This window comes from Ammospiza nelsoni, chromosome 31, assembly GCF_027579445.1.
Source record: "Ammospiza nelsoni isolate bAmmNel1 chromosome 31, bAmmNel1.pri, whole genome shotgun sequence".
NCBI lineage: Eukaryota > Metazoa > Chordata > Aves > Passeriformes > Passerellidae > Ammospiza > Ammospiza nelsoni.
The window spans coordinates 1,813,063-1,840,000 of record NC_080663.1 but is presented as its reverse complement, the minus strand read 5'-3'; the positions used below and the strand labels follow the sequence as shown (position 1 = coordinate 1,840,000).

Genomic DNA, 26,938 nt, shown 5'->3' with positions numbered 1-26,938 from the left:
CCATTCCAGGCAGCCTCCAGAGGAGCTTTAGAAATGCAAATGAACACTGCTGGGCAAAGTGTGAATAATGCACCTGGGTCTCTTGCCCGGGGCAGGAATTGGGCTGATTCCCTCTGCCCCTCACCCCAAGCTCTGCCTGCTAGCACTGATGGAATTTGCACAGCTCAAGGCAGAGCCCAGGGGGAGGATATCTGACCCTGCAACAGAAACGGGTGAAGCTGCAAAAGGAAACAGCAAATGGAGAACGTTGGGAAAACTTCACTATAAATAAATGGGGGGAATCACCCCTCTGCCCACTCCAACATGTGCTGTCACTGTCTTTGTTATATAGGGTATATTAGAGCACTGGGGATTTTTTGCTACCATAAATTCAGGGAAATCAGTTGTGATTACAACAGTTGGCTGATTTAATTAGAGCAAAGCAGTCAACTGATGTAGCCCTGGCTAGAGAGAGCAGCCAAAAATGGGGAAAAGATGAACGGCCAGCAGAACAAATCCTACAACACCATGGACCAGCCCCTGGGAACCCGAACCAATTCATATCAGGAGCCACAGAACCCATTTCTCATTTCAATGGCATCATTAGATTACAAGCTCTCCTCGGAATAACCAACCAGACAGCTCCAGCTCCTGACATTCCTGCTGGCCAGTCCTCCGAAATGAGGAACACAACACTTAACCATGGGATGGGATCAGCAGAAAAAAGAGGAATTTGTGGAAAATTAAATGACTCAAACTGCTGTTGGCAAATAGATGACAAAGGAAAAGTGGTGAAAGAGATAACAAAGGAAACAAGAAAGCAGCTCATGTATTTGTCCAAACGTGAAAAGGATGGGAATGGGACACGGTTTTGTGGCTCCCTGGCAGACCATGGGTTAAACGAATGCTCTTTCTCCTCTGATGTGCTACTGCAACTCTCATCTTTTTACCATGCTCCACACCTTGAGAGTGGAGCTCATTCAGCAGCAGAGCGAGGGGATGCAGGTGGCAGCCAGGCCTCCAGATCCGGAAACGGCAACACAAGGACAGGGAATGAGGGCACTGAGAATAATCCCAAAACCAAGGAAGACTCAGTAAGGTAAAAAGAGAAGAAAACCTGAAAATAAAAAGAAAATAAAATTAAAAAGAAAAAACATTCACTGAGTGAATCTGCCTGGAGATTGGGTCAGGGACTCATAGATAAGGAAGGAAGAAACAAACCATCAGTTTCAACAAATGTTGCTATTTAACAGGGACTGCTGCTCAGAGAAAGTCCCGCTAAAATTCCTAAACTTCAGGAATTTGGTTCTTCACGAGAAGAACAAAGACTTAACAGAGCCATGAAAATCAACTGTTATACGAAAGTGGGGGTGCACAATAAGGAGGACATGCAGTTGGCGGATCGGGAAGTCTGAATCTTCCAAGTACCTCAGCCAGGGGGCAAAGGGAGAGGGAGATGAGGCCGGGGAAATGAGGATAAAAAGGAGGCTGCGAACTACAACAATGGCAGAGAGCGCACGGCAAATGCCCCACGGCCTCTCCCTCTGCTCAGCAATAAAGTCACTTTTACAGGACTCCTCTGTCTCCTCTGCGCACAGAAACCTCCGGCCACGGCAATTTCCCCGCACAGCCCCGGGCACGGGGCAGCCCCCTCTGTCCCAGCCACAGCAACCGGGCCGAGCCAGCGCTGCTCCGGCAGCGGCTCCTGCCGAGGCAGCGGCCGCAAGGAGACCGCGGGCAGCCGCTCCCGCAGCGCCCTCACGCCAGCGGCAACACGCACCGGACACGGCACAACGAACCCGCCCGAGCCCCCTGCCGCCCCCGAGGCCCGCAGCCAGCCCCGAGCCCCCGCACAACCCAGCGCGGCTCCCACCTGCGCTGCGGCCGCCTCCCAGCTCCGCCGCCGCCTCACCGCGCTCCGGCCGCTGCCGCCGCTCACGGCACCGCACACACGCTCCGACAATGGCGCCGCTGCCCAGCCACGGCCGCCCTCAGCCCGCCACCGGGGCCCTGCTCCGCCCCGCTCCCACCAATCAGCGCGCCACAAGCACGACTGACGGCACCATCGCCCAATCGCAACCAGGGGCGGGCTCTGCACACGGCACAGCCCCGCCCCGCGCTCTCAGGGCCCCCTGGGCTGTGTGAGGGCAGAGCCGGAGCTGAGGAACAGCCCTGGAACGGGCCCGGGCCCGAGGTGATTGAGCTGAAAACACAAACAAACTTCTCCGCAGCTCCCGCCACGGCTTTCCCGGCACTGCGGCTCCTGTGGCTCCGGTTCAGCCGGAAGCCCTGGAGCCTCATTTCTCCTACCTCTAATTAGGAGCATCAGTGCATCGCTTTGATTTCCCCCAAAAAGGGAAAACCGCCCCAAACCCTGTGGATGAGTGGGGGAGGGGAGAGATTTCTGACAGAAAACTCCAAAAACTCAGAGCAGGATAATGAGAAGTGACTGAAGACCCTTAAATCCAGCTTTCCCCCACGCCTCCCTCCTTCCAGCTGCACCTCCTACCCCGGCAGTGTCGCAGACAGAGAATGGGGCCGGGCTCATTTCATGCCCCGGGGCTTCTCCCTCTGCTCAGGGGCAGGAGTCGTTCCCCTGCTGCACCCTGGGCTCTCTCCCACCGGAGACCTCTCCAGGAACTTCTCCAAGCCGAGTCCATCCCATGGGGCACAGCCCCCTCCAAGTGCTGCAGCGTGGGTCACTGTGCCCCGGGGTCAGTCCTGCCAGGACAGGCTGCTCCAGCGGGGCCCTCTGGCCGCGGGGTCACAGCCTCCTCTCAGGCATCGCCGTGCTCAGCGTGGCTGCTCCGGGGGCTGCAGGGGGATCTCTGCATCCCCGTGGATCTGCAGGGGGATCTTTGCTGCCCCGTGGATCTCTGTATCTGGCACCGCCGGTTTTGGAGGCACCAGGAATAGGCTGAGCTCTGCCTGAAGCTCTTCTCACATTCCCCACACCCTTCCCAGCACAGGGAGGCTTTTACCTCCTCTCAGCTCCCCAGGCTGTGTTTGCAGCCCCTCCTTGTGTGGGATCTCTGGGCCTTGTCCTCCACGGTGGAGTTGGGAAAGGAACGTGGATGGATGAAGGACAGAATGAGAAGGGGAAGGAGGGCAGACAAGGAGAAGATGGGATTTGCCTCCTTGCCAGAGGGAAGGGGAAGGAGATGCCCCCAGTCCATCCCTGGCAGGATGGCGTTGGCAGTGAGGCTGTCCTGCAGCGATGCTGGGCTGGGAGATGGAGCAGCAGAGAGGGGAAAGGGGCAGTGATTCCTCCTGCCCTGCCTGGCTGTCCCAGCCTGGAGCGTCCTGGCACTGCCGAGGCCCTTGAAGCGTCCGGCACTCCGGAGCCCAAAGCTCACGGCTGCTTTATAAAGTTGACAAAGTCGGCAGGATGGGTCTGGGTATGATCTGCAGCAAACTGGGTTTATTGGTACAGGAACAGGGCACAGAGCTGAACAGGGACAAAGACAAGATGCAAGCTGAGGGCACAGGGGGTTTTTATATGGGGTAGTGAGGGTGGAGCTGAGGGTCAGGGTCCAATGGATATGGGGGGAAATGATGCAAAGGAGGGGTTAAGGGTCGGGTCAGCTAATAGGGAATCAGGGGCAGAGGAATGCAGTAAATTAGGGCCAATGGAGGGACAGAGAGGGAGAACATTCTAGGGACTAACCAGGGATGGGTAATAGGGTTTGAACTGGGGTAATTAGGCCAATGGGCCAATGGGGCAACATAACTTTCCATAAATCAGCATGTGCCTGCAAAGATCTATGGGAGAAGCAAGCTTCTCACCATAACCTTGAAATCTATTCCTCTTATTGGGGACCAGTCCTCCACGGGTGTGAGATTGAGACTCCCATGGGCCTCCACACCAGTGCATCTTCCTTTTTCTTGCAGCCTCCTTCTCCTCCGTCCAGACAAAGTTTAGGATTGACAAATCCTGGCTTTGGGGGAAGAACAAGGGGTGAGCACCTTGGGTTTTGTGAGAAAGGAGCCTCACTCTTTAGAATTTTTGAAAGTTTAATAAGGAATAATAAGGGGCAAATCAGTAACAGTGCTGGGTGCTCGGCGATGGCCAGAGGCACACTGGTTAACCACAGCAACTCTTCTTGTCCAGTTTTTCCAATGTATTGTTCAAATACATCTTCATAATGATTATCCGTATCCAAACATTTCTCTGAACTCGTTTACATGTTCCAGGAATTCTTTAGGTTTGTTTGACCCCCAACTCACCGTTTTAGAGCACGTGCAGGAATCGTGGATTGCTGTTTTGAGGGTTGTGTGTCACTCCCTCATAAGGGCCCCTGTTCTTTGGTTTCAGCAGGTGACAGTTATTGACAGTGGAAGGGTCAGTGGCAGGGCTCCTCATCACATCCCTTCCTTATCTGACCATGCAGACGGTTTTAGATACTTCTACAAGTACTTGAAGGAACATTATCTATTTCACAAACATTTCTGAAGTGTTATTGTCAGTTATTTATAAAAATAAAAATAAAAGCATTACTTATTATTTCACAACTACAGCTACTTCTGCGAAAGTTAACATTCTAATGCACAACACATGACATCCACTTTAATATTTTGCAACATATCCAAAACTATAATTTATGTTTTTCATGCTGTCCACAAACTAAAATATCATCCTGTCGTGGGTTGACAGCCTTTATCCCAATATCGTGTGTTGTGTCTGGCAGCTGTGCCTTTTCACTCTTTCACCCCCCCCCCCCCCGGCCGTCTTGCTGTGGCGGGGTGGGGAAGAGAGGGGGGGAGTGTTTGACCAGGCCTTTTTTGCTTTTGGCTTTTGCTGCTTGGCTTGGCTAGCCGCTTTGCTTGCTTGCTTTCTGCTTTTTGCGCTGTTTTTTTTCCTTTTCTTTTGTTCCCTCTTTCTTACCCTCCCCTGAAGATACTGGACCGGCTCCGGACCTGACCTGAGAGCTCCAGGACACCCGAAGCTTGCAAAGAAGCCCCGTGCCCTCTCGACACAGTCTGTTTTTTTTGTTTTCTTTTCTTTTCTTTTCTTTTCTTGTGTTGAGGAGTGTTCTTTTGTTACTTGTAAATAAATAGGTTTTGTTTTCCACTTTGCTCCTCCGAGAAATTCCTTCCCGAACCCGGTGTTGGGGGAGGGGTGGTTGGAGGTTTGTTTTGTTTTGGGGGGCTCCCTTTTGGAGATTTCCCCTAATTTGTCCTAAACCAGGACACATCCATAAATGATGTTCTGAGGATATAAGCTACACAGGGGCCAGGGCATTGGCCACAAAAAGCTGACAAATTATACTACAGCAAAAACAGTTAAAAGTGATTACAAACTGTACTCTATCAAAATCATTGTGATTAAGAATATTGCAGAAGTCAATACATAATAGCAAAAGCCAACACTACCCAGTTATTTATAACAATCCCAGGGCAGGTTTTTCCCTTGCGTGGAGCACTTGGGCCTTCCCCGGGCCCCTTCTGCCCTCGTGCAGAGCCGGTGGCATTTTCCAGCACACCCAGTTTGTAACCGAGAGCCGGGTGCAGCCGAGAAGGCTCCAAGCGCCTCCTTCCAGGCTGACTCTGCAGGGGCCGAGGCTGCTCTGGGCTCTGCCAGGGCTCTGCTGGGGCTCAGCTCTGGGCCAGGCTGGGCCCGCTCTCCCCTCACATTGCTCCGGGCAGCTGAGGCACAGCGGGAGGAGGAAGGGACACGGCAAAGCAGTTGAGGGTTAAGAGAGTTTTTATTCAAGCAACTGCCATAACAAACAGGCTGTCATAAGAACCATAACAAACAGGCAGTCCTAACTACCCTAATCAACTAGTAGTGCTAACTACCATAATTAACTAGTTGTCCTAACTACTGGAACTGAAAGCTGTCCTCAAGGGTTTCATCTCCTCCGCTGCTCCCTCAGTTGCTTTGCTGCAGTGATCAGAGGGGTCAGGCTGGAGAGAGGCTTGGCTGATGATAAAAATGGGTGCTGCCCAAAGGATACAAAGGAAAGAAATTAACTGTTACTTTCAAGAGTCAAGTTCCTCACAGGCTCTGTTGCAAAAGGACAAAGGCAAATGATTTGAAACTCAGGAGAGGGAAGCAGGCTCAGATTAGATCTAAGGAAGAAGTTTTTAACCAGCAGAGTGGGGAAACAGTGACAGAAGGTGCCCAGAGATGTGGGAGGTGCCTCCTCCCTGGAAACATCCAAGCTCAGGTCAGGCAGGGCTCTGGGCCCCCTGAGCTGCTCGAAGATGTCCCTGCTCGCTGTGGGGCACCAGGCCCATATGAGCTCCAAAGGAGCCTGCCAAGCCACAGCAGGTGAGGATTCTGCTTGCTCTGCGTGTGGAACGCAGCCAGACTGGAGACTGTCGGAGGGGGCCCCACAAGAAAACCCCTCCCTGGCGCTGCTGCTTCCCCTGCAGCCCCTGGCCCTCAGCTGCAGCAGCTCCTGGGCAGCCCAGCGCCGCTCCTCGTCCGGCTCCAGGCTGCACTCGAGGCAGTCCCGCAGCAGAGCCGACAGGCGCCGGGGCTCCTGCAGCTGCGGGGTCCCGTTCTGCCGGATCAGAGCGCGAGCCTGCAGGGAAAGCAAACTCAGCACTCTGCCAGCTCCCTTCACACCCACACGGGCTCACATCCACCCCGGGGCCTCAGCCCCAGCTCCAGGGGCACTTTCCTCCTTGCCACAGATGCTGCTCAGAGCTCATTTTGCTATGCCAATCAAAAAACCCAAACCCTGGGGCTGCCACAGCCACTGCAACATCCAAATGGTCTCGCCTTGAGAGCCAGTTTCATTGGCTGGCTTTGTTAGTAGGAACCTCCATCAGAAATAGCACATTTTGCTTCTCCAAATGGGGACACCAGCGTTACAGGCCATTTTCCAGAGTTAGTGTGGTCCGCCTGTGTTATTTCAGAGGATTCTTACATCAAGTGCATCTCTGCAGTGCCACTGACACTCAAGTAAATGCATTCCTGATGCACCATCCCAGAAACTGCCAGGCACGAAACAGGAGGTTTGTGATGCTGAAAGCTCAGGCTTGGTGACACACAGAAAGTAGCTTGGACTAGGAAAGAAATACTTTAGACTTTGGGGATGTTAAACAATCATCTTCATTTTTTCAACAAGTTTCCCACTGAGAAGAATCAGGGGGGAAATCATCTCACAAAACTCTTCTAGAAACTGCTGCAGAAATCTTGTTGGGTTTGGGGGCGGGTTGTGGGGTTGGTGTGGGGTTTTCTTGCAAGGTAATATTAGACCTGATGCACTTGCTGCACATTTTCAGGTCATCCTCACAGCCAGATGAGCTGCAACAACATAAACCTAAAGCAAATTGTTGCTGGAGATTGCAGAATCTTCATCTGTGGTGAGGCTGGAGTCCTCTGGGAATTCCCTTCCCATGTGCAGAAACCTCCAGCTGCTGCTCCCAGTGCAGGGTCCCCCTGTGCTCACAGGCCTCTGCAGCCACTGCAGAATTTGCCTCTTACCATGGCCGCCGTTTCCCTGAAGTAAGGAGGTTCTCCTTCCACCATCTCGATGGTCACAGTGCCAAAAGCTCAGATGCCCACCTTGGGGCCATAAGGAGATCTGGTCACAACTTCTGGGGCCATCCAGTGAGCAGTGCCCACCATGGAGCTGCACTGGTCCTGCTCAGGGCTGAGCTGAGCGCAGAGGCCAAAATCAGCTGAGGACAGAAACAAACCCTGTCAAAAGCAGCTGCAATGAGGAAACCAAGCACCAAGATTCCCCACTCTCAGTCTGAGAGTGCAGTTGTGAAGTCAGCTGGAAATGCCCTCAGGGCTGTAGCCAAGGAAAGATGGAACTGGACCCTTCAAGAAACCATTGAGGAAGCGTCAGGGGATGTGAGAGAGAAGAGGGGAAGAAGGCGGGAGGAGGAGCGGGGAGGGGGGGGGAGGGATTGCCCCGGGGGAAGAGAAGGGGGAGATGAGGAGAGGAGCAGAAACAAGAAAAGTAGCGGGGATCCCCCGGCCTTCATCGAGGTGTCCACGGGGTTGCCAGGAAGATGTGGAACCCGCAGCCAGGTGTGTTCCCAACACGGGGGGCTCCGACCCTGGGGGTCACCCGGGATTATCCAGCGGGGATCCTCCCACGGGAGATGGAGATGGAGCGGCGCACGGAGCTCGTCCCGCACCGGGCACTGCGGGATCCGCGGGCAGCGACCCCTCCCCCTCGGCGCAGCCCCCACCCTTTGTCCCCCTCCCTTTGCCCAAACCCCTCCCCATCACCCCCCAATAAATGGCCCAGGCACAACTGGGAAGCTTTACTGGGAGCACTGGGAGCAGGCACTGGGCGGGGGCAGAGCGCCAGCGGGGTGGGGGGACACGGGACCCCCCAAAATCAGCGGAACGGGGACAGAGCGGGGGGGTCCTGGCCGGGCCCGAGCCCATGGGGAGGGGCTGCGGCCGCCGCCGGCTCAGGAGCTCTGTGGGCAGAGAAAAGGGGGTGACACCGGGCTGGGCAGAGAAAAGGGGGTGACACCGGGCTGGGGCCCCGGCGGGAGCGCACACGGGGCTCCGCCACGGCGGGGACGCCACCCCCGGCACCCGCCCTGACCTTCTTGCGCAGGGAGAAGCCGAGCCCCAGCCCAGGAAGACGAAGCCCAAGACGAAACCCCCGATGCCCGTCAGCATCTTGCTGCGGGCGGCGTCCGGCGGCATCTCTGGGGGGTCCGCAGGGCTCAACACCCCCAAAACCTCCCACCGACACCCCGAGCCCTTCCCAGCGCCCTCCCTGTGGCCCCCAGCCCAGCCAGGACCCCCTGAAACCTCCCTCCAATCCCTTTTTGTCCTGGCCAGGAGCCACCAAAGCCCCTCCGTCCCTCTCAGCATCCCACAGCCCCCTCCCAGTTGCCCCCCAGCGCCCCAGGACCCCCAAAGCCTCTCGCAGTCCCTTGGCAGCTCCGGCAGGACTCAGCCAGAGCCCTCCCAGTCTGTGCTCAGCACCACCGAGCTCATGGCGAGCCCCGCTTTGCCATCGCCGATCTCCTTCCAGCCCCTCGGGGCTCCCTGCGATCCCTCCCAGTCACACCCAGCACCCCCAAACTCCCTCCCAGCGCCCGCCAGGACCCCCTCAAGCCCATCCCACCCTCCCCAGCATCCCCCAAACCCCTTCCCAGCCCTTGCCCAGCCCCCAGCCCCTCTCCCACTTCCAGCCCGGCTCTCTCCAGCTCCCTCCCAGTGGCTCCCAGCACAACCGAGCGGCTCTGCCAGCGCCCCCAGGGGCTCCCCCGTACCCCAGTGCCGCCTCAGGGGCTGCTCCAGGCTGACGTGCTCCACCTGGCAGCTGTAGCTGAGCCCGCGCCGGGGCGGCGTTTCCAGCAGCACCAGCAGCTGGTAGGTCCAGTCCACGTTGGGGACCACGTCGGTGGCCACCACGTGCTCCGAGAGCTCCTGCTGGCCCTGGAACCACCTCACCTGGATGGCAGCAGGGTAGAAATCCATCACGGAGCAGAGCAGGCGGCCAGGGCCGGGCTGGGAGCTCGAGGGGGGCACCAGCAAGATGGACACGCTGGGGGGCACTGGGAGAGAGGGTGGAGGTGTGTGGGAAGTGGGAGTGAAGTGGGAATGAACTGGGAAAAGAATGGAAATGGACTGGGGGGGACTGGGGAGGAATTTGAGACGGGCTGGGAGGGACCTCGGTGGCGCTGGGCGGAACTGGGAATGAAGTGCGCGGCCCTGCGAGGCCGAGTCCAGCGCGGGGCACTCGGCACTGTAGGTCTGCCTGGCAACCGATGACTCATCAGAGCGACGCGTTCTGATTGGATGAGAAGCGTCAGATTTACGCGTCGCTGAAATGGACGCGCGGGGGGCGCTGAGAGGGACTGGGATGGACTGGGGGAGCCATGGTGGTCAGTGGCAGGGACAGGAGGCCCCGGGGATGGGCACAAGGAGGGCTGAGGGCTCTGGGCTGATTCCCAGGGAGGTTTTGAGGGGCTCTAGGGATTTGGCCGGGCAGGGCCCGAGGGGACACGCTCTGCCCCGCGCTCCCCTCGGCGCTGAACGGGCGAACCCCCTCGTAGTTGTACGGACAGACCATGTCCACCACAGACCGTGCGTACGCCAGTGTGGCTGGGTTGCTGTTCCAGTCACTGGCCCACTCCTCTCCATAGGGGGTGAACCCCACGTAGTGCCCCACGTCGCTGTCGAACATCACGAACTGCTCCCGATTGTAGATGTACCTCTGCACGAACCTCATCTTCTGCGTGCCGTTAATGAAGTGACACTGTGACACTGCCCAGAACTGGAACACCCCTGTGAGAGCAGGACACAGCTCAGGGGGTGCCCACCCAGCACCTCCCAGGAGCACCCCCAGAGCTCCGGGAGCCACACCGGATCCCCACTCCGCACCCCCTGTGCCCCACGGCCGCTATGAGACCCTCCTGCCCGCGCTACCGCTTCCTCTTTGCCACCGTTCCCCCATTTCCCCTTTCACATCCTCTCCCCTCCCACCTCCGGCCGCCCCCCAAATCATTTTGGGGTCCCAATTTCCCCATTTTCCCAAAAATCCCCCAATCCCCAGCATTCTCCCGCTCAATTTTGGGGTCCCCCCTCCACTTTTCTCCCTCCCCCCCCTTTCGTCCCAGCGCCTCCCTCCGCCCCGCTCACTCGAGAGCTTCGCGCCCGCAGCCGGGAGGGCTCCCACCACCACCAGAGCCACCAGCAGGGCCCCAGCTGCAACCCCTCGCCCCATGGCCGGGGCCGGGCAGGGAGCAGCAGCCCCAAAGCAGCCGCGCTGCGCTGGGAGCGCCAGTCCGGAGCAGGGCGGGCTCGGCAGCGCCGCGCGCTCTCATTGGCTGCCGCCGCTTCTGGGCAGCGATCGGCCACGGGCTCTGCCCGGCAACCGATGAGGCAATCCAACGCCCCGAGCTCTCATTGGCTGTGCCGCCTCCTGTCTGCGCTGCCATTGGCTGAGGCCTTTCCGGGACCCTGCAGCCCCGGGCTGGGGGTTTTTTGGGCAGGGGGAACCTTGGGGCGCTGGGCAGGTGGGAGCTCAGGTGAGCCCAGCAATGCCTGCCCAGGTGTGCGGCATCTCAGGGCTGCCCGTGGCGAGCGGTGACGCTGGCCCGATGCCAGGCACCCCCAGAGCCGCTCTGTCCCTGCCCCCGCAGCCGCACAGGGACAGAAAATGGAACCGAGGGATCCTGCGTGGGGACAAGGACCGGGAGAGATCCCGCAGCAAATCCCGCACGGGCACAACAGACCCGGCCTGGGCACACGGAGGGAATTTATTACCAACCAAATCACAGCAGCACAAGGTGAAGGGAAAGAAATCTCTCCAACACCTTCCCCCCACCCAACACGGATCAGCCAGAACAGGGGTCACCAGGGCTCTGCCCAACGGGGGTCACTGGGGATTATCCAGGACAGATTCTCCTATGGGGCATGGAGCTGGAGCAGCGCACGAAGCTCTTCCCACACTCAGGACACTCGCAGGGCCTCTCCCTCGTGTGGAAGTGCTGGTGAGTGACGACCTCTGAATCCCACCTGAAGCTCTCTGACATTCCAAGCACTCCTAGGGCCATTCCCCAGTGTGGATCTTGTGGTTCTTGCTGAGGTCAGAGGTCCCACTGAAGCTCTTCCCACATTCCTCACACTCCCAGGGCTTCTCCCCAGTGTGGATGTTCAGGTGTTCCATCAGGGTGGAGCTGGAGCTGAAACCCTTCCCATATTCCAAGCACTTGTGGGGCTTCTCCCTGCCATGAGGCTTCTCCACCAGCTCTGAGCTCTGGCTGCATCTCCAGCCGCCTTCCTGGCTCAGGGGGGCTCTTTCCTCCCCACAGCTCCCTGGGCTGGGTTTGCAGCCCCTCCTCGTGAGGGATCTCCAGGGCTTTTCCTCCTCCTCCATCTGGCCACAGCTTGGGAATGACAAACCCTGGTGTCGTGGTTTAACCAGAAATGGGACATCTGGGATATGTTGTTTTGCTGTGGTTACCAATGGGTGTTCGGATTTTAAGATGAGCACCTGGTTTGACCAGTGGGGCATTGGATCCGCCTCTTGAGACTACAAACCCAAGGAGTTAAAAGCAGGGCTCTTGTCCTTCAGAGCCCTCTTTGGATTTCCGGCGTGGATGGTTGGGCCTCCCTCCCCCGGCCCAGTTGCTGGCTGGGCTGGGGGAGGGGAAAGCCACGTGGCCCATCTACGGTAGGCCCGGATTCGGTGGAAGGGTGGGGGGAGCATCGAGCGACCTGTTTACCCCCCCCTCCCCCTTTTTGGAGACGGAGAGAATGCAGCCTGTGCTTGAACTGTTACCTTGAAACTTGATATCATGTGCCAGCAGCACGGCTGGGAGGAGAAGGGGGGGCAGCGAGCAGCCCAGCGGCCTGAGAGAGCCTTTAACCCTTGTGGATAGTGAGAGCTTCACGGAACATTACCTTTCCTAGGAAAAGGATAAGAGTGGAGGATGAAGGAAGAAATAGGCCAGTAAGGGGGTCTGGCAAAGAGAAAGAGAAATGTTGAAGGAATGGGGGAAGATGGAGTGGCAATTTTGCTGGACTCTTTTGTTGTAGATCCATGGACTGTCTCCTGGTGATACAGAGGCTGCATTGCAGGGGGAAGCGGGGGCTCGGAGCCAAGAGAGTTTGGTGTTGAGACCCCTCGGCCCCAGGGGGTATAGAAGAAATGGGGGGGGACAAAGGTCTCAGAGATGAGAGTGTGCTCTGCTTGGAACGAGACGAGGCATCCTTAAAAGGCCCACCCTGAAAGCAGGCCTCAGTGTCATCCCATGCCTGGTGGTGAGAGCACCTTGGCATGGAAAGGAGATGTCACGAGATAGCAGGACTCCGGGGCGGTGCTAATTGTGACAAGAAGTCTGTGGTACAAGGAAGGACTCCGTCTACTCTTCATAAGCTGAAAATTTGATTTTTTCTAAAGGGTGGTGCCAGACCGAGTGTGAATAATTTTGGGAGTGTGGATAATTTTGGGAGATGAATTGTACTGGGATCTGGAGGAGGAGGGGGAAGTGTTTCTGTGTAGTTTTCATTCTCCTTGTGATTTCTTTTTCTTTTGTGTATGTGTAGTTTAGTAATTGCGTGTAGTTTAGTAATTGCGTGTAGTTTAGCTAATAAACTTTTCATGTTTAAGTTGGAGCCTCCTTTCCTTATTCCTGCTCACATCTCACAGCAGATATCAGGTAGAGGTAGACTCATGGGGGCTCTGGCTTTGCCAGGCCCAAACCATAACACCTGGTTTGGGGGAAACCAAGTTGAGAGAGCCTTGGAGTAGAGGCTCCTCCTGGCCAGGTCCATCTCTAGAACTCAGCAGGAGACTTGTGTCTATGAAAAGTTCCACATATCAAGATTCAGCCCCAAAAAACTCTCCCAAGAGTTCCCTATTGCTGATCACTCCACTTTTGGGGTTCCAGAGGTTTCCTTTCCTTGGGATCATGGGTGTCCAATGTTTCCAGGGGTTCTTCATTCTCCAGTGTCCTGCTTAGGGATGATCCAGGGGCTTTTGGGGGTCCATGGGGTCCCTTCTCCCCTGATGCTCTGCTTCGAGATCCCAGGGATCCCAGGGGTCCCTCCTCTCCAGGCTCCCCCCCTTTCCAGTCTGCCGGGGTCCCCCAGCTCTGGGATCGCCCCTCTCTGCTGTTGCCTTCTGATACAAGGCAAGGTGACCTGGTTTCGAGGAGCAGCACGGCGACCCAAACTCTCCAGGGTCGCTCGGGCCAAAGAGCATGCAGACACCAATGTGGTAGATGGTCAAAGGCCTTTATTATCTCTTCTCGTGGGGTTTTATAGTCTAAGGGGTCTCTCTACATCAGAGGGGGGTCTGCAGTACCATCTATGGTTAGTAAGGAGTGGAAAGTTACCAGGAGTGGAAAGTTACTAGCATTACTATCGTATGTGGGGCTGCATTCCTACTTACATTCCTAGGGTGATCTCTTATCTTAAGGGATTAGGGGAAAAGGAGTCCTACCGCTTTCAGTCACATTGCGTGATCTTCCGATCGCCTGTCCTTATCTACCACATCTCCCTCCCCCTTTTTCACAAATGAATGAGGTAGTCATATACATAGGCACTGAAATGAGGTATAAAGTTGTAGTTCGAAAAGGGAAAGGGGTTTGGTAAACCTGAGTAAGTTTTTGCCAGGCAAGTTTAGAAAATCTTGTGACTGGCAGTGTTCCCTGGTTGAATTCACAGCATTTGTTGCCGGCCTATGAACAGGATGTTGGCCCATTCTAGGCGGGCCTGAACAAATGAGACTAGCTTGTTCAGCAGGCATGGTCCAAAGGTAACAGCTAAAACTAGCATTGCCAATGGACCTATTAGGGTAGAAATTAGGGTGGCTAGCCATGGTGATTGATTGAACCAGGACTCCAACCAACCCTGTTGGGCTTCCCTGTTGTCTTTCTGTCTCTGAGCCAGTCTGTTTTGGAGTTCCGCCATAGAGTCTCTTACGACTCCTGTGTGGTCCACATAGAAGCAGCACTCTTCTTTCAAGGCGGCACACAGGCCTCCTTGCTGCATGAACAGGAGGTCCAGTCCTCGCCTGTTCTGCAAGACCACTTCTGAGACTGAGGAGACTGACTTCTCTAGAAAGGAAATGGATTTCTCGATCCTTTGCAGGTCCTCATCGATGGTCATTTGCAGCTGGGACAGTCCTTGGTGTTGGGTCGCTAGGGCTGAGATGCCAGTGGCCGTTCCTGCTGCTCCTAGACCGAGCAGCATTGCGATAGTTATACCTGTCATTACTTCTCTTTTGTGGAGCCGGCTAGGTTCCTCAAAAAGGTGATACACTTCTTCGTCTGAGTGGTACAGGACCCTAGGAACAATCAGAACTTGGACACAAAAGTCGTTAGAGTCATTGAATTTGGCAAGGAACACACAGGGACTCACTCCGGATCGCTGGCAAACCCACATCCCAGATGCGGATGGGACTACCCACTTATTGTTTTTCCTGTTGGGCTTGACAGCTTTGGTGCAGATGTTGCCTTTCCGCCTATCTAGGCTTGCATTGCCAAAGCATCTGCCCTGGCCTGTGACTTGACTCAGGGTGATTCCTTTGCGGGGTGTATCCCATCTGCACTGGTGAGGGGCATCGGCTGTGGAGTAACTGAAGGGAGTGTTTAAAGCAACTCCTTCCTAAAAGGGGGGTTTAACATAGTAACAAAGCCAGCAGGAGTCAGTTAGGTTAGGGTTGGATTCGTTCAGGGATAGAAAGGTAGCTTCTAACATATGAAGGATTGGGTCTGAGTCCGACCCGGCTGAGCGGCTTATCTGAAAGGCTTCTGCATGGCCGGTCGGGATATTGGTGACCTTTGTGGGCAAGGCTTTGGGGTAGGTCACGTTTCTCCCTTTCTGCGCGCTTTTAATCACTTTGTTGGGTCCGGCCGCTCGGGGTGCCGACGGTTGGGGCCTGATAATTCACACATTCACCCTCTCTTTCGACCCTTGAAGGACTACTGTCCACGTTCTGCCTATGGACCAACTGGGGTGATCTGGCTGCAAAACCGTCATGTTGTAGCCAGTGCACTTCCGAATTTTAGGGATTTTATGGCGGTTTCGATAGAAACTTCCCTGGAGGAAGACGGGTGTTTTGCAGCCGGTGGGTGCTCAGGTGAACTGTAAGAATTTTTCGGGCTCTTGTGGCTCCCACCCAGGCCCTGATGGCCTGGCATCTGTAACAATGGTTTCGCAGCCCCAGTGCCCACAATATCACCACCCTGGGTGATTGCAGTAGCTTTTTCCTGGGTTTGAAGCTGGGCACCAATAGGATAGGTACATGTGTGTGGCATGAGGGGAATGGGGGTCTACCTTTGGTTGTCCTGGAAACAGGTCGGTAATGCGGAGCACGAAGGATGGGTGTTTGGTGTGGTGATTTCTCTGAGCACCTTGTCACTACTAAGGTGTCGCATGACCCACCCGAATGGCCGATGGGGGTTGTGGTCTGGGCTGGCTTGCCCTCTGGCGACAAGCCCCAACAGCAGAATCACACAGAAACACTGTTGATGCTTGGGTCTCACCCGTGCGGGTCTCTCGGGTGCTGCCTGGCGGCTTGGTGGTCTGACTGTGCACTGACAGTGTGGGGTCACACGCTTTGACGCAATACCATTGTTCTCCTGCCTGCCACACTGCTGTTGCAGTTGAAGTCGTGGAGGAAGTGTCTGTGAAGACCGTTGGTCCTGGCTGCGGTCGGTCCACGAGCTTTGGCGGCATGTCCATGTCAACAATGGTCAGCAGCTGAGTCCAGGGTAGCCTGGCAGAGGAGGAAATTTCTCCTCTGAAGCCGGTGAGAGCAAGGGCTAGGTGCTCCAATATTGTGGTTGACTCCGTGGTCAGTTGCTTGTGAAAAGTAAGGTGGATGCTTGTCGGCTCGGTTCCTAGGTGTTTCAAGGCGAGTTTCCTGCCTTTCATGATGAGGTTAGCGATGCATTCGATTCCCGGGGAAAATGCACGAGCAGGTCTTCCGAGGACCACCCATTGGATTGGTCGGGACTTTTCAGAAGGTCCTTCGGCCAGTGGTCCCACTCGCCCCTTCGGTGTAAAGTGGACGTATAGGTCCAGTGGCATGGCTGGGTTCCACCTGGCAAGTGCGCCAGTGGACATCTGGCTTTCGATGAAGTCGAGGGAGCTCGTTGCTTGCGGCGTCAGCTCCTTGGGTTCCCAGGGGTTCTTTCCTTTCAGGAGGTCGTACAGAGGGTCCATGACCTCGGGAGGAATCAGGACGATGCTGCGAAGCCACTGCAGCGATCCCACCAGCCGCTGCATGTCGTGGAGCATCTTGATGTCTCGATGGACCTTCACCTTGGGGGGGGTCACATAGGAGCTTGTGATCCCCACTCCCAGGAAGGTCACGCAGGGTCCTCTCTTGATCTTTGCGCTCGTGATCTCGAAGCCGTTGGCCTGAAGGGTTTCCGTGATTGTGGACACCAAGTGATCTACTTGGCTTGCCGATGGTGCAGCGACTAGGATGTCATCCATGTATTGAATGATGGTAGTGGTGGGGTAGGAGTGTCGTACTGGCGTCACTGCTCTGTCCACGGTGATTTGGCATATGGTCGGGCTGTCTACTAGACCTTGTGGTAATACTCTCCATTGGAAGCGGAGGTTGGCCACTTGCCGTTTGGGAACACAATGGAAAAGGCAAATCGTTCTCTGTCCTCAGGGTGCAGGGGTATCAAAAAGAAACAGTCTTTGATGTCCAGCACTGCGCATGGCTGCCCTGCGGGGATGGCTGCGTTCGTGGCTAGCAGTGTCTGGACTGGACCCATGGGTCGGATTGTCTTGTTCACTTCTCTCAGGTCGTGGACGAGGCGATAACCTTCTCCAGACCTTTTGGGGATCACAAATACAGGGGTGTTCCATGGGCTGATGGAGGGCTCTACGTGACCCTTTTGCAGTTCGCGGTCGACCAGTTCCAGCAAGGCTGCCATTTGGGGCTCTGTCAGGGGCCACTGCTCAACCCATATGGGGTCTGATGACTTCCAAGTCAATTTGATTGGCAGCGGAGGGTGTACGACAGTGGCCCTCATGATAAATTTGTGATCCTGACTCCTAGCATAGCAAGGACGTCCCTTCCTATCAGGGGTGGGGAATTTTTCAGGATGTAGGGGTAGATCGCTACTTTCTGTTCTGGTCCCTTTTTCGTGTGAAGTGTTATAGCCACCAGCTGGGTGCTTTTCCACGCCTGGGACTGCCCTCCCACTCCGTTCACTGGAGGGACTTCTTTGAATTGCCAATGTCCAGGCCAATGCGCTTGGGAAAAAATCGCGCAGTCTGATCCCGTGTTGGCCCAAAACTGAAGCCCTATGATGTAGGGATCCTGACTGCCATATAGGTGGCATGTCCCCCACACCATCAGAGGCTCCTTCCCTATTGTCATGGCCAAGGCCACCCAGGGGTCTCACTCTGGGGCGTCCCCTGCTGGCCCTGTGGCACCGGCATGGCTTGTGGCGGTGGAGAATGCGAAAGTACTGCTGGCGGTGCTGCGCAACTCTGCCATTGCGCTGCTGGCGGGTGTGCAAAACTGACTGCTCCCTGAGGGGGCATGGCGTATGAGTGTCCCCTGCCCCACTGGGGGTTGCTGTAGCTGGGCCGCTGCATGCTCCAGGTGGGAGGAGGCTGGATACGGCCCGGCTGCTCCCTCCCTCTCCCATTTCCCTGAGGTCTGGATCTGCATTCCTTAGCTAAATGCCCCTTCCTTCCACATGCCCAGCATGGTCCCTTAAGCCTCCCCTGGCGTGGTGGAGCAGCTGCTGATAGGCATCCTGGCTGGGGGCAGTTTACTACCAAGTGGCCTACCTGGCCACACTTAAGGCATGCCATCACACTGTTTATTGCAGTGTGAACTGCTGCTTGGATGGGAGCTAGAAGTTCTTCCTTTGCAACGTGTCTGATCATGGCAGCTATATTAGACCCCTGCGGCAGTGATCTTAAAATATCCTTGGTGGCTGAGTTGCATTGCTGGCGTAGGCAGCAATGTGCTCTGCCAGCACAGGATCCTTCACCTCTGAGGGTAATGCAGAGGAATCTAATGCTGCCTAGAGGCGGTCCACGAACTGAGTGAAGCTCTCACTATCACTCTGTTTTATATATGACCATGGAGAGGGTTTGGCTATTACTTTGGAAGCAACACGGATGGCTTCTCGGGCAGCACGAGTTGTTGTCATAACCTCATGGGCCCGCAAGCCCTCAGCCTGCACCTGGGGGGTGATCATAATGGGGTCTGTGCCCATTAGCCTCTGTATGTTGGAGCCGTGCAGTGGATGGTCAGCTCCGGTTACCAAAGCTAGCTGCTTTATACAGTTGTCCTCCCACTCCTGTTTAAAAACGATCATCCCTGCCCCATCGAAAATCATCCTGCAAGTCTGCTTAATATCAAAAGGTAGCATGTCGTCCCCTCCAAAAAGGCTGTCAATGAGTGTGGAAACCATGGCAGAATTAATTCCCTTGTCTGCAATCACTTTAAGAATTGCCTGTACGTCTTTCGGGTTTACCGGGGAATAAGTCCTTTAGTTTCCGCCTGCTCCCCCCACACGGACCAGGAACACCAGTGTGGCAGACGGACCCCATTCCGCGCACGCTATTTTTATTTTTCGCCAGTCTGTAAGCGGGGTTCGATCTTTCTCTGATATCCCCTTAACCCATGCGGGAGTGCTGTGGCTAGTGACCTTCCATGCCTCTGCTTTCTTTCTGTTAAAACTAGAATCCGAGTTGAACCCCCCGATCCCCTCTTGAGCTCAGAGCTCGAGTCAGAGTCCGAGCCGGAAGTCGACTGGCTGGACACTTCCGGGCTGCTCTGCCATTTTCTCGGGCTCCGACCCCGCCCCTTCTTGAGGGGGTCGGGCCGTTCCCTCTCCCTGGGGTCCCCCTGCCTCCTGCTGGTGGAGGTCCTTGCCCTATAAAGACCTAATGTGAACTGAGCGCTCTGATTAGTCTTATGCTCCTCCGTGGGGGCTGCCTCTTCTCCCCGCTCACCTGCACATGCGTTGTTAAGCAGGCTGACTGAATTTCCGCCCTCCGTGTCCTCCTTTCTGCCCTGAACACACAGGTGGGTGCCATTTTCAAATGCATAGGGTGGGGGGGCATTTTTACCGATCCCTACGGGGTCCGACAATCTGGCCGCGTTCTGCGCCTCCTCCGCGAGCCATTGCCAAAACACCCGCGCGTGTTCCCCCCCCCCGATGGTAAGTCCATCTGCTTGGGGGAATCCGGTGTTCGCGGTTCCGCGCCACCGATCTGATCAAAATCCTCCACGGTCTGCGTTGCCGCACCCACCCCCAGCTGCGGCGTGGCTAATAAACAAGTTCGGCCGGCTTTCCACGTTTCTTGCTTTTGTCGAGCTTTTTGCAGAGCCTGGATAACTCTGCCCCACGATTTTAGGGCTTTCCCTGACCCTGAGGACATGGTATCCTCGGCCAGAGCCTTTGTACAATTATCCCAAGTCACCAGATAGAGGATATCTATTGGGCTTTCTATGGACCCAAGCTTAATCAGTCTCGGTAATGCAAGACATAGGTCTTTAAGCTTACACTCAATTGCCCACTGCGCATGCATCTGACTTACGACCTTGGCTAAGGCTTCCATGGTCCACGCGGGTCCGGGGGCATCCCCCCCGCTGCAGACGGTCCCGCTGATGCAGCCGCTGTTTCTCGTCCAGGCGAATCCCGTTACCCCAGCTCCCTCCCAGGTACCGGCACCAGTTGTTGCCTTCTGATATAAGGCAAGGTGACTTGGTTCTGAGGAGCAGCACGGCGACCCAAACTCACCAGGGTCGCTCGGGCCAAAGAGCACGCAGACACCAATGTGGTAGATGGTCAAAGGCCTTTATTGTCTCTTCTTGTGGAGTTTTATAGTCTAAGGGGTCTCTCTACGTCAGAGTGGGGGTCTGCAATACCATCTATGGTTAGTAAGGAGTGGAAAGTTACCAGCATTACTATCGTTAGGTGGGCTACATTCCTAGTTACATTCCTAGGGTGGTCTCTTATCTTAAGGGATTAGGGGAGAAGGAATCCTGCCGCTTTCTGTCACATCGCGTGATCTTCCGATCGCCTGTCCCTATCTACCACACTAGACCGGGATTGTCGCACCTCTTGGTGCTCCATGGCCGCTGGGGACACTGTGGGGATGCCTTGGGGACACTGGGAACACTCCAGGAGTGCTGGCAGAGGGAGGTGACACTCCCAGGAGACACTCTGAACACAGGCAGGGAGGTGGGGGAGCGGGGCGGGAGGCATGGAGAGGTGATGTCACCCCTGGCCCCACCCACTGCCTCTCCCTTGAGGGGCCATCGTGTGTCCCAAATGTGCCCCCAATGTTCCCAAAAGGATCCCAATGTCCCCTGAGTGTCCCCAACAGTGCCCAAGTGTTCCCAAAATGTCCTCTTGGGGACAATGGGGACACACTGGGTTCATGTGGGGACATGGGGGTCACCACAGAGGTGGCACCAGGGACAGTGCAGTGGCACCAGTTCAATTCCTGTTCCACCAGCCCAGTGTCCCCACTTCCATCCCAGTGCTCCCAGTGTCATCCCAGTGTTCCCACTGCCGGCCCTGTGCCACCATCTCTCATTGTCCCCATACCAATGTCACCATTCCAGTGTCCCCAGTTCCATCCCAGTGTCCCCTCCAATGTGACAGTTCAATCCCAGTGTCCGCATCCTGGGGCATGGGAAGGTCTCTACTGGTCTGTAGAGCTCCATACTGGTCTGAACTCGTCTCTACCAGTCTCTACTGGTCTGTACTGGTTTCCTGCATCTCCTGCTCCTCTTTACTGGTCCATACTGGTTTATACTGGTCTGGACTGTTTCATACCAGTCAGGGAAGAGGAAAGTCTCTGTTGGTCTGTAAATATTCATACTGGTTCATACTGGTCTGAATTTGATTGTACTGGTCCATGCCAATGTGAACTGGTCCCCACTGCTCTGAACAGGTCCATACTGCTCTATACTGGTTCATACTGGTCTATACTGGGCAGGGCAGGGGAGAGTCCCAACTGCTCTATAGAGTCTCATACTGGTCAATACTGGTCTGAACTGGTCTATACTCGTCAGCATAGGGAGAAGTGTCTACTGCTCTGTAGATATTCATACTGGTTTATACTGGTCTGTATTGGTTTATACTGGTCTGAACTGGTCTATGTTGGTCTAAACTGTTCAGGGCAGGGGTGTCACAGTGCAACCAGTCTGAAGCTGCCCCCCTGATTCAACCAGCCTAGAAGCAAACAAGTCCCTGAGTGAAGAAGAATAGGTTGGATTCAGTTCTATACAAGGACCCTCAGCCAATGTCATTCAGCCCTAAATGCAGACCTATCATTGGCCAGGGAGCTGGACGGTGCTAAGACCCCAACCAATCACATGTGTAAGCGAGGGAAATTTGAAGCTCCTATAAATGGAGCTGCAAGAATAAACCTGAGGCTGTTTGTCACAAGGACCTTGGAGAGTTGGGCTGTTTGTATGTCGCCGATGAACGGCCCCCACCGTGATACACAGTGATCCACAAAGTGATGCGACTCAGCCATTTTCTGTGTGCAGAGCAGGGGAGACTCAACCATGTAGGAGCCGGGAAAAGTTGGTAAGGCAAGAAACCCAGACAGTGAAGGAGCTGAGAACTGACAGTAAGGCTAAAAAACTGAGTGGTGTAGGAGTCAGAGAAAGAAAAAAGCTGAAAAATAGAAGGAAAATCTCACCAAAGAAAGAGGCAGATTAACCTCCATAGAGGAACAACCAGTCATGAAGGTATGAACTTTTATTTTACTTCAACGAGGAGAAAAGTATGATCAACAAGCTCTGAAAGCCACTATGGATGTTATAAAATTTTGATGTTTATTTCAAACGCTCCTACTCTCATATTTATCTGATGTTTTCCAATAAAATCACAACATAACCTGGAAAGCCAAGAGCACGTTGGAAGCAGAAGATTGTCAATGGTAAGACAATCTGCCCATCACCTTATTCCAAGACTCAAATATTTACAACCCATGAGTAGTAATGTGTGTGGTTTTAATTGAACTAGTTTTGAGTTGAATTGTTTATTGTTTGTAGTGTTAAGTTGGAACTTTGTAACTTCTAAACATTAAGCCTGTGACATGCTAACCTAAAGAATTGTAATGCTGGTGGTTTTGCCTGACAGCTTGTGGATCTGAATGTCACAACCACAGTGATACATGAGGTACATCACTAGCTGTGGGAGACTGGGCTTGCTGAGTTGGGTGGAAAAAGCCTTATTCAACTAGGCTCATAATTTAATTTTTTAGTCTAACCAAGAGGGTGAGTTGTCACATTGCAGCTGATCTCAAGCTGCCCCCTAAACTCAACCAGCCCAGAAGAAAACAAGTCCCTGGAAAAGGCAGGGATAGGTTGGAGTCAAACCCAAGCAAAGACTTCAGCCAACCCTGTTCAGGTTTAGATGCAGATACAGCACTGGCCAGAGAGCAGGGCAGAGAGAGAACCCATCCCATCAGCTGTCTTAAGCCAGGAGATTCAAACCCCCTATATAAAGAGGGTCCGAACAATAAATGAGGCAGTTTGTCACAAGGACCTTTGAGAGTTCGAGTTGTTTCTGTGCCTCCAATGAATTATTCCCATCACAACACGTATGAGTGTAATTTTGTGTTTCATTTGTGGAGTGGGATGTGATCCTTGGATATTGCGTGAGTGTAAAATCTGTCATGAGAGGTGGCACTGCACAACAATACTAAAGAATGCCTGAGGCCAGGAGTGGGAAAGAGTGGAATAGAGAGCCAGGAATTGGGCATTAATTTTTTTAAAATTACTGTAGGAAATAGTGTGTGGGAAAGTAGCATTTGCTTCCAGGAGCCTGAACAGTACCTGAGAAGGACTGGGATAATACACGTGAAAGGCATAGAGTCAGATTTGCTTGGAAATTAAGAAAGAAGGAAAAAACAAAGGCATGGGGACAGTGCCAGGATAAACTGAGAAAATGGGACACAAAGCAAACAAGGAGAAAACCCCCAGGGGAAAGGGGAGCAGGGAAACATTCATGGATACACCTCCAAACAGCCTCCTAGGGATAAAAATGGCACAGTGGCTACATAACCCTGACACAAAGAATGAAAATTGAATCAAAATGAAACATTATTATATGAGAAAATAGACTAAACAGGAGATAAGATCTGATCATTTATCATTGATCTGATCTGGCCAAAATAGAGTTCCTTTGAGGGGTGGATGTGCCAAACTTTGAATATTCATGCGAATGCCAAAGAACCAGTCAGTCAGGAAAAAACAGATTCTGCTGCCAGTTGGAAGGGCAAGGTTTTCCTGGGGGAGGCAAACACATGTAAATTAAAAGACATTAAAACCTGGGACCCCTTATGGCATCTGTCCCCTCCATATCTGCCAACACTTGATGCACCCCCTGATGGACCCAGCCAGGATACCTGGGGCAGAGCAGTCCAGCGAGAGGAATGGAAAAATGAGAACCAAGCAGTGGCACTAAACCCCCTCTGGGAAGTGCCATTGGCTGGGGCACACAGGCAATTGGGTTTGTCACTGCCCCACTTAATTCCTCCGAAGTGAGAGCATTTAATAAGGAATTAAAAATTCTACGTGAAGATCCAATTGGATCAGCAGAACAAGTAGACCAATTTTGGGACCCAATGTTTATAACTGGGACAGAGTGCAATCTAGAATTAACCTTTTGTTTACACCTGAGGAAAGACAAATGATCCAACTAGTGAGGATGTGGATTTGGGAAAGGCACCCTGCACAACATAGACCCCATGGGGAGCAGAAAATGCCCCTGCAATGCTCTAATTAGGACCACCATAACCCTGGGGGAAGGTGAAACATGGAAGATTATAGAGCATTAATTATCAGGGGAATTAGGGAGGCTGCTCCACCAACTCAGAACGACCATAGGGCATTTGCTGAACAACAAAAGAAGGATGAGACTCCAACTGAATGGCTGGAGAGGTTAAAAGAAATGCGAGACAATACTCAGGTACAGACTGATACAATAGCTGGACAAGCTTTATTGAAAATAACATTTGTCATGAATGCTTGGCTGGATATAAGGAAAAGCTGCAAGACTGGGGAATGGCAGGATAAGGGATTGAATGACCTGTTAAAGGAAGCCCAGAATGTCAATGTACAGAGGGAGGGATGATGAGAAAGCCAAGGGGAAAGCTAAGATAATGGAGCCACTATTGATGAGGGGAACCCGCGTACAAGGAGCCACCCCCAGAGGGAAGTGAGACCCTGTCAGGGCAAGGCAAACGGGACCAGGGGGAGGAGAATGGGACAGAGCTCCCTGGGGCAGAGGCCCTAAAAGGGAAAAGGGCAATTGAACAGCTGAGGCCCAATCTGTCACCAGCACAGGGAAATTGGGCATTGGAGGTGAAACTGCCCAGGGAGGGAAAGGGACCTGAAGGTTTTTGAGGAGGCTTGAGAAACAGTCTGCTGTACCCATGGTGGAAAGCTGCTTCATTCATCCCCCCAACCCACCGCTGAGTGGCCCTGAGTGGCCCCAGAGTGTCCCAAGAGTGACCACAGTGACATGACCCCAGGAATTCCCATCAGGATTTGGGGCAAATGTAATGAAAATTCCCAGAAAATTCCCCAATCTTGTCTCAAATCTCACATAGGGAGGAGGGAGTGGACAGGTGACACCAGTGATGTCCCCAATGATTTCACAGCCCTTGATGGCATCACAGTGGTGACATCATTGTTCCTGCAGAAGCCTCGGGATGTCCTCGATGCTTTTTGGCACTGCATGGCCACCGCATGGCAACTGAGGCCACCAGGGCCACCAGGGGTACTCGAGAGAAGCTTGCGGATGTCCCTAAGTGTTCCCAGCAGATGACGCTTGGCCAGGAGGCTGCTCGCCTTCCACAGCTGCTCAGCCTCTGCCACTTTGGCCATCAAGGCCTCGGGGACATCAGGGGATGCCTCCTTTGTCTCCTTCAGGGCAGCCTTGATGACCCTGAGCCGGCGCTGCAGCTCCCGGGGGAACGCAGTGGCTTCATCACAAGCAGCCACCAAGCGCCCCAGCAGCCCCAGGGCCACCTCTGCTCACTGTCCCCTCCTGGTGGCCGCCTCCCCCTCGCTTCTGGCCACCACAGCCTCTTCCATGGCCTTGGTGGTCGCCTCCGTCTCCTTGGCAGTGGCTGCCACCTGGGCCTCATGCGCAGCCTCCGCCGAGGCCATCTTCTCCTTAGCCAGGGGCAGCAGCGGCTGCCAGGTTTTGGCCACCAGGTTGTACAGAGCTCTCCCCCAGCGGGTGGCCTTGTCCTGCAGGTCTCCAGCCAGGGCGGTGGCGGTGCCCGCAGTGGTGGCCTCGGCAGTGGCCGCATCCCTGCAGGCGTCACGGAGCTCGGTGGCCTCTTGGGCCAGCCGGGCCCAGCTGTCCTTAAGTGTAGCCACCGCATCCTGCCAGGCACTGGCTGCGGCTGTCACATGGGCCCAGGTGGCCCCCGAGGTGGCCCCAAAGCCAGACAGGGCCTCGGCCAGGGAGGCATCACCAGAGCGCTTCAGGGTGTCCTGGAGGTGACCGAAGAAGGTCTCCAGGGCCTTGTGCAGGGACCTTGGGGTCCTGCTGCAGCACATCCCCGTTCGGCCCGGCCACAGTGGCTGCCAGCTCACCAAGCGTGGCCACCACGTCCACCAGTGCCTCCAACAGCTGTGGAGGGGACAGGGGAGGTGTTAGGGACTTTAGGGCACTTGTGGCCTCCTGTGGTGCCCCCTGTACCTTCCCTGGGTTCCCTTTGTCCCCTCCCTGGAAGGCTCTGCTCTCCCTTCTCTCCTTTTGTCAGCCCCTCGTTGCCTCTGCCACCTCCTGCCACCCTCCACTGTTCCCCCCTGCCACCCTCAGTCCCCTCCACCCCTCTGTCACCTATCCTTGTCCTGCGACACCCCTGTTCCCTTTGCAATCCCCTGTCCCCTCTCCCTCCCACCCCCCACACCACACCTGGATTGCCGTGTGGGGCTCCATGGCCTCAGGGGACAGGATCGGGACACACCCAGGGGACACTTGGGTGACACACAGGAACAGTAAACAGCGACAGTAAACAGGAAGAGGTGACGTCACACCCCTGGCCCCGCCCCCCCACCTGTGGGGTGCCTGATGTCCCCTTGATGCACCTCCATGTCCCCTCAGGGTCCCCACATGGCCCTAGTGTCCCCTGAATTACTCCAAGAGGCCTTGATGTCCCCCCATGTCCCAAACAGGGCCCAAATGTCGCCCGATGTCCTGCTGGGGACACTAGGGGACATTGTGGTGACCCAAAACAGGACAGGGGACGTCAGAGTGGCCTGGGGGTCCCCAAGGGAAGGACACAGGGGTGTGTCCAAGGGCCCCAATGTCCCTCAGGGTGTCCCCATGCCCCAGCGGTGACAGTGCCACTCCCATGTCCCCAGCCTGTCCTTACCCCTGCCCTACCAGTGCTCTATACGCCACTGCCAGCCTCCGTGTCACCTCCTTGTGACCCCCCCGCCATCTCGCCGAGCCCTCTATGATCTTCCTGAGTGACTCGGCCACTCTGTGGAAGCCCTGTCCCCGTGTCCCACACAGCATCACCTCCCTGTCCTGG

The 26,938-nt window shown here is 54.9% G+C and overlaps 1 protein-coding gene and 1 pseudogene across 1 annotated transcript; one reads left to right on the top strand and one right to left on the bottom strand.

The window, feature by feature from the left end:
• Positions 1-26,938, top strand: part of LOC132085617 (zinc finger protein 850-like) — a 316,878-nt pseudogene that overhangs the window by 253,307 nt on the left and 36,633 nt on the right.
• On the bottom strand, positions 8,365-10,640 carry LOC132085609 (class II histocompatibility antigen, B-L beta chain-like). Its single transcript, XM_059491070.1, has 5 exons — positions 10,556-10,640; positions 9,934-10,201; positions 9,184-9,470; positions 8,505-8,610; positions 8,365-8,371 (listed from the first exon to the last, which is right to left on the bottom strand). Exons 1-5 carry the CDS (start codon positions 10,638-10,640, stop codon positions 8,365-8,367), a joined length of 753 nt encoding a protein of 250 aa, XP_059347053.1.

What these genes read in the sequence shown, in the direction of transcription:
- LOC132085609 (XM_059491070.1), bottom strand. Translation starts at nt 10,640, where the DNA reads ATGGGGCGAGGGGTTGCAGCTGGGGCCCTGCTGGTGGCTCTGGTGGTG. An exon ending in TGCGGGCGCGAAGCTCTCGA is followed by an intron (nt 10,202 to 10,555) that starts GTGAGCGGGGCG and finishes CTGCTCTCACAG; the next exon opens with GGGTGTTCCAGTTCTGGGCA. An exon ending in CCGTTCAGCGCCGAGGGGAG is followed by an intron (nt 9,471 to 9,933) that starts CGCGGGGCAGAG and finishes ACCCTCTCTCCC; the next exon opens with AGTGCCCCCCAGCGTGTCCA.